The sequence below is a fragment of the Electrona antarctica genome, assembly GCF_951216825.1.
Source record: "Electrona antarctica genome assembly, chromosome: 10".
NCBI lineage: Eukaryota > Metazoa > Chordata > Actinopteri > Myctophiformes > Myctophidae > Electrona > Electrona antarctica.
Window position 1 is genome coordinate 2,334,755 of NC_136791.1, and position 11,273 is coordinate 2,346,027.

The following is an 11,273-nucleotide window of genomic DNA, read 5'->3' on the forward strand; positions in this document are numbered from 1 at the left end:
TAATGTTTATTTAATGCCATCATGCCCAGGCCATGTAGCTTATAGCTTGTGTGTGTGTGAGAGATAAATATTTTATGTTATATGCTTAATTTAAGGCTTTTATGCTTCAGCCAAGAAATCCTTTGCTAGCCCTTGTGATAACTTATCACCAATATATAAATACATGACCATATCAGTGATAAGGTCATGTATTTAGTCTGGAGCCCTGTCTGCAAGCCTCCAACAAAGCCAACTCGGATCGTGACAACACAACATTTTGGGCCGATGTGACATTAGTTTGGCATATGACATTAGTGTGGCATTAGTTTTGCACTAAAAACACTCCTTGGGCTAAATTTGGGCTTAGCCAATTGCCCAAATGACCACATCACATTTCATGAGAAGATTTTTACGGCTCTAGCAGTGATTCTCAACCTGTTTAATTTCAAGGACCCCCAGTTTGACATGCATTAGTATATACGGATCCCCATTAATGGGATTTCTATCTCTGGGACCCCCAATGTATATTGTAAAATCAACGTTAATTTAACTCTGAGAGTACAAATGGAACCAAATGGACCCATTACTCTCCGAGTTACAGACCCATAAAGGTTCATTTGGTTACAAACTATCATTATAGCTGGGGACCCCCTGGAACTGCCTCAAGGACCCCAGGGAACCACTGTACTAAGGGACAAGTCATTTTATGCTTGGTTGCATGATGAAAATAGCAGATCTACAAGCACAAGCCCTGTGCTGCGACACGTTGTGAGCTTGTAGATTGGCCATTTAAATTCTGCATGCAACCAACCATTTCAATGCCATTAAGGACTAAAACACTTGTACACAGCCAGGGACACGGGGACAGACCCAGGGACACAGGGACAGACCCAGGGACACAGCCAGGGACACAGAATGGACGATGTTAAGAGCGCCGCTCACTTCACACGGGGGTGTGATTTTTTTTAAACAGGTCAGCTTGTTTCTGCAAGCAACAGGTCCAAATGCAATAAAAATGCATGGTTTACAGTCAACAGGGTCAGTTTACTACATGATTTTAGCCTTAGTCCATTTAACATCCGCTCCTGTATTCAACAGTTGAGCTGCATGTTCTTTTTTTAATATATCTATTATGTTGGCCATGGGGGGTGTGTAGGCCTACAAGCACACACACACACACACACGTGCAAATAAATGATTTAAACGCTTACATTTACTCGCACGCATGCTTGCACACAAGCGAGAGAAACAGACACCGTGTCCACACCACTGACAGTAACGAGATGCTAACGTTGCTAACTACCGTAGTAGTCACCGTGTCCACACCACTGACAGTAACGAGATGCTAACGTTGCTAACTACCGTAGTAGCACGTGCAGGCTTGCAGCTAAACGCTGAGTCCCGCGTTCACGCGGCCGGCGCCGCCAATGCTACACCAGTAACAGTTGCGGCCTAGCTCTGGTCCATGCTCTAATCCCGTGCATGCAACAGCATTCACTCAAGCTATCACAATAATAATAATAATAATAATGGCGAAGAAAACCACACAAAACTATCGCAACACACAGGCCAACAAGTGCCGTGCTAAACGCGGCAACTCTGATTCAAGTTAGCTGTTCTGGGCTCTGGCTATAGCCACACCAAGCTAGCTAGTAGCTAGCCACATCATGATATATATATAGCGTTATCATTCACAATAAAATAATAATAATGGCGAACAAAACTATCGCAACACACAGGCCAACAAGTGCCGTGCTAAACGCGGCAACTCTGTGATTCAAGTTAGCTGTTCTGGCTTTAGCCACGCCAAGTTAGTTAGTAGCTAGCCACATCATGCTATAGCGTTAGCATTCACAGTCAGTCACCACAATATTGTACATTTGCAAAACCAAAAACAATTTCAGTAAATACATGCATAGAAAATATCTACATTGGGTTCACAGTTTCTTAGTTCAGTTCACTTTGTAGGAGTAGTGGAGTGACAAACACACACAAATTATAGTAGTCATTATTACTTTTTCATTAAAATGTTATGTTCGTAAAACCGCGGTTTATATAACAATGATTTTAACAAAAACGCTCAATCATGTTTTCATATTTCTTACCGTGGTTTGTGAATATAAACACCCGCTGGCTGCAGAAATATTGTTTGCCCGCCCGCAAGTCCAACAGTGGCTGTGGGCTGTGCGCACCGACTGTAATTGCCGGGCTTCAAATTTCGGGCCCGATGAGAACTCTAACCGGGCCTACTTTTTGGGCGGGGGGGACTTGGACTGCAGTATCCCGTTGACCTCCGTGAGCCGTGCATAGAGCGTCTCCGTGGTCACGGCCAGCTCTCCTATCCGGGCCTGCAGACCCGCGAGCATCCCGTTCAGCAACTTCAGCTCCTCCTCCAACTTCAGACACTCCTTGCACCGCGAGTTGGCGGCCTGCCTGTTGTACTCCAGCACCACGCAGCCTCCGCCGACCAGGAAGATCACCGTCTCCCCGAGCAGCTTGGCGCCGAGCTCCACGACCTCCTCGTTCGGCGGGTTGGTCTTGGTCTTGGTGAAGCTCGTCTCCACCCAGCGGTAGTGGGTGGGTTTCCACCGTGCATGAAAGTAGCCGAGGCTACTCCTAGGAGGACGTCGCCAGAGCCGGGAAACCTCCACTACCGACTAGCCCCGGAACACTCTGCCAGCTCAGCCTGCCCGATACGACAAGAGTAGCCTCGTCTCGCCACACGCCAGAGCCGGGAAGCCTCCACTACCCAGCCCCGGAACACTCATCAGCGGTAGGCCTGCGCGGGAGGCATGCACACGTACGTCTTGAAGAAGTCGCTCCGTCTGGCGGCGTCCTTGATCACGTTGGCCACCGGCTTGCTCAGCCACTCAACCGCTTGCTCAGCCGCCAGGTAGACGAGCTTGGCGATGGGGAAGGCGCCGACCACCATTTTGAATAACTACTCAAACTATATAGAGCTGGGTGTCCGGTGGGGACCCGGTGATTTGACATTTTAGGTTTATAAAATAAAATCATTACATCCGGGAACTTTGGAAAAATCTTCGGAATCTGTTGATGACGCGGTTGCGTGACGTCAACAGGAGATGTCTTTTTGTCTTGTTGCAATGCTAACTCGGATAGACACGCCCATTTCCTTATCAGCGCCAGCAGCTGAGCAGCAGCGCGGGGAAAAGGGACGCACAAACCCGGTCCGATGAGTGCAGAGACTAGAGAGAGCTTGCCGCGATATTTTCTTTCTTTCAGTGAGTTGTTTTAGCAGTTAGCACGGCCGTTTTTCCATCACTTGTATTTTAAACTTTCACAAAAGAAGCAGTACCCGCAGTACTGGGGACACTCCTGGGCCCCTGCGGGAGAAAAGGCTAAAAAATACCGCTGAATTTACGACTGAGACACTAGTCTCTACGAGGCTTTGTTTCCACCGTGCATGAAAGTAGCCGAGGCTACTCCTAGGAGGACGTCGCCAGAGCCGGGAAACCTCCACTACCGACTAGCCCCGGAACACTCTGCCAGCTCAGCCTGCCCGATACGACAAGAGTAGCCTCGTCTCGCCACACGCCAGAGCCGGGAAGCCTCCACTACCCAGCCCCGGAACACTCTGCAATAGCTCGGCCTGCCCGGTGCCGATACGACTCCGCCACTCGCCAGAGCTGGAAAGCCTCCACTATACCGAGCCCCGGAACACTCTAAAATATCTCGGCTCAGCAGAGTGCTGCGGTCAGTTGGTGGTTGTGGTCGTGTGGAGTACTTTTATTGTGTTTTAGTTCGTTTTTATTTTAAAAAAATGCCAAAGCGGTGCGTGATCGGTGGGTGCAGCAATGTCGCTGTGGAAGGCCTTCCAATCCATGTTTGGCCCAAGAACGAAAAGATTGCCAAGAAGTGGGACACTTTTGCACGCATCAAACGCTCGGATTGGAACAAGGGAGTCCCAGGCGTGTCCAATATATGTGGAGAACACTTCATCCCGACAGATTATGAAGCATACGGGCAGTGGAAGGCTGGTTTTGTGTCGAGGCCACGTTTGAAAAAAGATGCAGTCCCTTCTGTACATCCCACTGTTGGTGGCCAGTCCGCTGCTACAGTAGTTCGGCCGAAGTCGAGGGCCTTACACGTCATGGAAGTAAACAGGGTAAGTGTTTATATAAGAACCTTGTTTTGTGTTGTTGTAGAATACTGTTACCGAAGTATGTAGGCCTAAATGTACAATACGTCTATTTGATTACTCTCCTCCCAACGTGGTTTAGAAGATTTAGAATATCTCGCCATTGTATTGTAATTATTTATTATAATGTCGCGGTTTATTATAATTTCACGCTTTCAGAACGACTCAGGTAGTTTTACTAATGTAATATCGAATAATTGCTTGACATCCCAAGTAGACTGAATTGCAAATAGACCTGAAGTCGGTAGCTAACACATAATGACACAGCAGTGGTTATGGTTTCTCGCTTTCCCAAGGACCCCCAAATTGACATGAATACTAGACCACCATTTGAAAATATATGTCAGGGACCCCCATCCCCATAAGGGAAGGATATTTGGTAACATTTTGATATTTGGGACCCCACATCTATCATCAGTAATAATTTAAATCTGATCTTGTACACATGGAACCAAATGGACCCTTGTTCCATTTGTACACTCAGAGCAACTCACATTATATTTGGAAAAAATGACTCACATGGTCTTTAACTAGGGGACCCCCTGACCCTATTTGAGAAACACTTACAGGACCACAGTGGAAACAAGCCACTGTGCCTTTTTTGTTTTCCTTTTAGCATCATTGTAAAATCATACCACTGTACTATTTGCAAACTGTTACTGTATTCAGTTTCAGTCAATCAAAATCATAGGCCTAAATGTCTAAATGTATATGAATGAACATTTGACAGCGGGCGACTGTGGCTCAGGAGGTAGAGCAGGTCGTCCAATGATCCATGGGTTGGCGGTTCGAATCCCGGCTCCTCCTGTCTACATGTCGAAGTGTCCTTGGGCAAGACACTGAACCCCAAATTGCTCCCGATGTGCTGGTTGGTACCTTGCATGGCTTCCGCCGCAATCGGTGTATGAATGTGTGTGTGAATGGGTGAATGTAATGCACAATCTATGTAAAGCGCCTTGGATAAAGGCGCTATATAAATGCACCATTTACCATTTTATGTAAACTTGTTACCAACACCAGCAAGTGTATGTTACATATCCAGTTATTACATTGGCACTGCATATTGTAATGGTTGTATGTTCTGTGCTTTTTTTATAAAGTGCCTGGCAGCCGCGGTCACACAAAAGGTAGAGGCTCCTTCTACGTCTTCCTCTGTGACCCCAAGTCAGCCCGAGCCAATATCCATGGCTGTACTTCCTGAAGTTCCTGTAACTCGAGGAACGCAGTGCTCCTGGATAGCCACTCCACATAAGACCGTTGGTGAGTAATGTAAACAGTGTCAGTGGCCCTGTGTGTAGAAGTGTCCTTGAACAAGACACTGAACCTCTAATTTATCCCATTTGCCTTGCATGGCTTCCTGTGGCATCGGTGTGAGAATGGGTGAATGTAATGTTCAATCTATGTAAAGCACTTTAGTAAATGCACCATTTACCATATAACTACAAGTACTCAATTGACTATAATTGCAGGTTTTCAATGCTCGCCCAAAATGGTCAGCATTGGGGTACAGTGTGAACTCCTGTGTGAGCCAGAGCTCATGGAGGTGGAGGAGGAGGAGGAGGAGGAAGAGAAAGAGAAGGAAGGGATGGATGATGATGATGATGAAGATTATGTCCCATCAGAGGATGAAGAGGATGAGGAGATGACATCTGTGACTCGGTCAGTGGCCATTTTGTTTGGTGCCACATTTATTCTTTGCCAAAACACATCATGTCGTGTGTTGATGTTCAAGCCATCGTTTAACAGCTCTAACTGTATTTTCCAATACAATGAAATCACAACTATTCAACCCATAGCTGATAGCTCTAAATCTGTACTATCTGAGAGTTCTATCACTTACCCTTTATACTTTATGAAGTTTACCATCATTTATTGTATTTCCTTATGATAGTCTATTTGACATCCTCCAGTGTCCCTTGTACAGGATATCTCTACGCAGATCTACAAGCTCACAATGTGTCGTAAATGTTACAAGTTGTGAACATGTAGATTTGTTATTTTTGGAGAATGTTTGTCCCAGAATAAGTGGTTCATATTTAATTTATTCTTTCTTTTTCAGAGAGCCAGCAACTGCATACCGAGGTCCTGTGGAGGACCAGAAATACATAGTTTTTGAGTCGCAGCTAATGACCCTTTTCCAAACCTGTGAGTTGTGTTTTGAGAAGACACCTGGCAAAGTCAGAGTAAATGGAACTGCAGTCTACATCACTCAGTCTTGCACATCGTGTGGCCATGTGAAGCAGTGGAACAGCCAGCCAAAGATTGGGAAGATTGCTGCGGGGAATTTGCTGCTTTCCGCTGCCATTCTTGTTTCGGGAAGCATGCCGACCAAAGCTCTTCGAATGCTGAACATTATGGGACTGGCAACAATCCATCGCAACACATTCTTTAGGCACCAGAAAGCACACCTTCAACCTGCCATTGTCAAACTGTGGAAGGATGAGCAAAGTGACATCATCAGGTCCCTTGAAGAGATGACTGGACCACTGGTGTTGTCAGGGGATGGAAGGAGTGACAGCCCTGGACACTCTGCAAAGTTTGGAACAGTCAGCGTCATTGAGCAGAGAATCAACAAAATTTTGCATGTTGAGATTGTCCAGGCATGTTCTGTTGTGTTCATTTCAAGTTGTAAAATGCTCAATGATCTGTAGTGTCTGATCCATCTGGTTTCTCCTTTACATGTGTTTTGTTCTGTTTTGTTTGTTCTCCATCTTAGAGTAACGAGGTCAAGAGCTCATCATGGTGTGAACTGGTTGGACTGCAGAGAACCAAGGTGTTCCTGGACACTGCTGGATTACAAGTGGGAACACTCATCACTGACAGAAATCGTCAGGTAGCAAAGTGGGTCCGGGAGTTCTGGATTGGAGTCAACCATCGGTTTGACATATGGCACATTGCCAAAGGTATGATCGAATGTGTATCTACAGTGCTTGTGCTATTTTGTATTTATTTTGAATTAGTGAAGCAACAAACTCACCATTTCTAATCAATAACTAATATTTTGTCATTGTAACATAACAATTAAACAATCGTGTTTATATTGTAGACTAATTACATATACTTATGTATATACTATGTGTAGGCATCGCCAAGCAGATCGACTTGCTGGCCTCCAGGAAGGAAAGTGTTGATGCTGGGCTTTGGCGGAAGTCCATCATCAACCACCTGTACTGGTCTGCTGCATCAAGCACAGAAGAAGAAAGAGACATGATTTTGGCCAAGTGGCAGATTGTTCTCTTTCACCTTCAGAACCAACACACAGACCTCCCAATTCCACTGATGCCATCGTGTCCCCATGATCCACTGGAAGAGGATGAAAGGACAAAAGTGTGGCTGGAACAAAGTAAGTTATAATTTCATTCATTCCAGAATGTCATTGTAAACTTAAATTGGCATTACCGAGTGGAATCGATGTTAACTGTGTGTGTGTGTGTGTGTGTGTGTGTGTGCGCGCCAGACTCTGCCAGCTCAGTTGGGCTAGAGAAGATTCTCCATGGCACTATGATCTCGAAGGACATTTCACTGCTGTCCACAGACCACCAGACATCCAGTCTAGAGGCCTACCATTCACTAATCCTCCAATTCCTCCCAAAGCACACGGCCTTCTCCTACACAGGAATGCATGCCAGGTAGGCAATACATTTTGAAAAAAATGTTATGGTATAAACCAGGGGTCTGCAACCTATTTAAATTAAGTGCCATGTTTTTATTTTCTAGATAATCAGCGTGCCGTGTCAACATTAATTTTAATGACATCATATTTTAAACCAGAAATCGTCTCTCTCAGAATTATGCCAGTTAGCCAGTGATAACCCTCATTTGTGCCAATGTTGGAACCGGTGCCAAAGGTTGCTTACCCCTGGTATAACGATTGTATGTATGGCTTTACTATTCAGAGACATGCTCTATTTTTGTTCTCTACTCGTTCATTAGAACATACCTTGCTGCCATGCACTACAATGAGAACAGTGGCCGCATGCAGGCAGTTCGAAAAGATGGTATGCTCAGATGGTCAGTTGTGTTCCCGAAGGCCAAGAAGGGAGAGTATTCACTTCGCCCAGTGAAAACTGAAGCCACTTATGGTGAGTGTCTACATTCTACAATATAATTTAGCAGCCTTGTAGCAACTATTGCTGCTGTAGCAGTTATGCTGCCCCAAGGCCGAGTTGAGATACTAACGACTAAGAATTGTATAACAGTTAATACAAAATCTTGAACATATTGCCATTTGGTTACAGAATACACAGCTAAAATGATGGAGATGGTTGTCTGCAAAGTGTCGGGAGACATGGATGTCACCCAGATCGTAATGCCTCAGTCCCCACCACCCTTGTGCCACGATGCTACTCGCCCTGAGATGAGCCAAGCAGTAGCGTCCTATGTGAGTCGCTTCAAGAACAAGTAGCAATCTACGGTGAGTTTCTACAATATCATTATGTTGTCTCACTCAGTTATTACATTGCAGTATATATATCCCTATACTATGCATACTTCGTCATTGTTATACTGCGTGTGTGTGTGTGTGTGTGTGTGTGTGTGTGTGTGTGTGTGTGTGTGTGTGTGTGTGTGTAGGACAGCCCAGAATCATCCAGCATCGAACCAGGGGCGCCCACACTTGAGATCTAGCTCTGGCCAGCTCTACCCAAGATCTACCCATCACAAAAAAATAAAATACCAAAAAAATACACGGGTTTCAGGTCTTCCAACATCATACCCCTCACTCGGGTGACCCAGCCGGGGTGATCAAGTCCCGACTTATGTCCCAGTAGCTACCCTCGATCAGTCCCATTAGGGAAAAACCAGGGACACACAATCCGCTGCTCCAGAACTACTCTGCCGGTACTGGGCGTTCCATCCGGCGCGTGGAGGGACTAGGCACTGTGGGTTGACTCCTGGCCGGGCACCTCCTACGCCTCACCAGATCCTCTCCTGCTCTCACCAGGTGTGCCCAGGACCTGTGCGTCGCACCAGACACTTCATTCGGGAGTGGTGAATTCCGCAGGCTCCACCGGCACGGTAACAGTGGTGCCACAGGCTCCACTTGTGGCTTGAATGGCCCTCCTAAAGGCCTCACGTGGGTTTTTGGGCATCCTCACGGCAAACACAGGCTGGGGCGCTAACCCAAACTGCTTACATTCCGGCTGCCAACCATCTCTCGGGTGGTCACCATGTAAAATCAAGTAATAAACTTAATTTTTTCTACATTTAATTTGTGTACTAATCTCATTTGTTAGTCCTTCAGTAGTGAAAATAGCCACTGGGATAGAGTATTGATTGATTGTATACTTTATAAACAGGCTTTGGTCCAAGCCCCTAGGGCCTAGGCTTGTTTCCATTGTGGTCATCTGTATAATATCTGAATCGGTATCGGCAGATATGATCCTGCAAATAATCGGATATCGGTCAGAATTTCATAATCATGCACCCGGCATGTCATATGGTCTACCTGCCCCTGCAGCTCCAAGCAGACAAGTCTACTAGAAGACAACACATTGTTTTCTTTTAATGATGTTCTTGCATAGTATTGTATACAGTATTTGTCTATCATTAAATGTTTTGATGAATTGAGTACAAAAGGACCCCAACGGAAACAAGCCATAGCCTTTCTTGGATTCATCCTTTTAGCAGATTGTACTTCCCTGTGCTTATCCATCAAAGCTGTTAGTTAATAAAGTATAATAAGTACATCTGAGATCCAGGAAATCGTGTCTATGTTTACAATCTACTATGCCTGCTATGTGATCCTGCTGAAATGCCTACAACCCGGCAACTCCCAACTAATCTGTGAAGAACTTTTCACAAACTATAGAGTACATGTTTATGTCTGGATATTTATGTTCAAGAATCAAAATATGAAGGGGCACAAAGACATTTGCTACAAGCACAAATGAACACCTGAAGCCATTATTGGTAATATGTAGAGGAGCCATTTATTGTAATTAAAAGGTTACATTGGGATTTTATGGCAGCCTGAAGCCAGTGTAGGGAATTCCGGGGTCATTAGGAAAAGTCTGTCTAATGACATTAACAGCACATGAGGGAATGGGGATTCTGTTGCGTCTCCCAAGTCTTTGCCAGTTCCACCAAATAAACTGCCTGTAGGCGACGTAGCGGAACTTCCTGAGAAAGAAGAAATAAGAGTTCAAGCTTTTCTGGTTTTGGTGAAATATTGTTTTTGTGGCAACTAAATGAGTAATGTGTTGGTATCAATTACTGCACTGTAAGGTAAATTACATGGTGCAAATGTCAATTTGGTAAAAAACTTGTATAAGGAGATATGAGTAGGATAATGTAACAGCCATTTGGTCAGTGGGGTCCTCTAGAGATGTATCATCACTTTTACAAGGTTTAAATGACGATTTAAAAACCACTAGAATTATTGGCAAGCAAAGCAATGTATGAGGCGTGAGCTCCATGTTGGAATCAAGGAAAGGTAAAGTGTTTGGTTGATGTATATTATTATGACTATGTATGTATATGACACTCACTCATGCTGAGTGTGAAGTTCCTCAGCATCAGCTTGGTGGTAGTGGAACCAATTATGGTATGCTGTTCTCAGGACGTTGACATCCAGACAGACAGTTGGGAAACCAGGGTGGTCTGTGATGCATCTAATCGGCTCTTGAGTCTCAGCCATGGTCCTGAGCGTCTGTGCATAGCTATGGCAGCACTTACACTCTACATGGGTTGGCCTTAGAACACATTTCCCACAGTTACACCTGCAACAGCAATATAGATTTACGGTTACCACTATTACTTGATATGAAAATGAATTTAAAAAGCGATTTTAAACTATGCAGACTATTATTTACCAATTGGTGTTGCCCACTCTTGGAGGAGATCCTCTAGCTGGGCCTGGCTGAGGCTGAGCTGCAGGTGCAGCTGCTACAGGTTCGAACCTAAAAGGTTGGACGTGAGCTGCTGCACCACCAATCGCCACATCATCATCATCATCATCATCACTTGAACTTGCTGAAGAGGCCGGCACGCTGTTGTCACTCTCACTGTCAGACATGTTCAATTCGTTCTAGTCCGGGTCACGGGGTCGTTTAGTTACAGGTAGTTGGGTAATGGTTATTTTCGCGCAGTTGACGAAAATAGCAAATATCTAAGCTTACAACTCAGCTTGTAG

General features: G+C 45.2%; 2 protein-coding genes across 2 annotated transcripts; one reads left to right on the forward strand and one right to left on the reverse strand.

The window, feature by feature from the left end:
* Positions 1-2,225: 2,225 nt before the first annotated feature.
* Positions 2,226-2,911, reverse strand: LOC306931494 (optic atrophy 3 protein homolog; the record flags this gene model as incomplete). Its single annotated transcript, XM_079512893.1, has 2 exons — positions 2,226-2,595; positions 2,784-2,911. The coding sequence occupies 2 exons, from the start codon at positions 2,909-2,911 to the stop codon at positions 2,226-2,228; spliced, it is 498 nt and encodes a 165-aa protein (XP_079369019.1).
* Positions 2,912-5,726: 2,815 nt separating this feature from the next.
* LOC306931495 (uncharacterized protein) lies at positions 5,727-8,754 on the forward strand (the record flags this gene model as incomplete). Its single annotated transcript, XM_079512894.1, has 7 exons — positions 5,727-5,792; positions 6,858-7,044; positions 7,224-7,484; positions 7,599-7,770; positions 8,075-8,223; positions 8,380-8,555; positions 8,714-8,754. 6 exons carry the CDS (start codon positions 5,727-5,729, stop codon positions 8,544-8,546), a joined length of 1,002 nt encoding a protein of 333 aa, XP_079369020.1. The 3' UTR covers positions 8,547-8,555; positions 8,714-8,754.
* Positions 8,755-11,273: the final 2,519 nt, after the last annotated feature.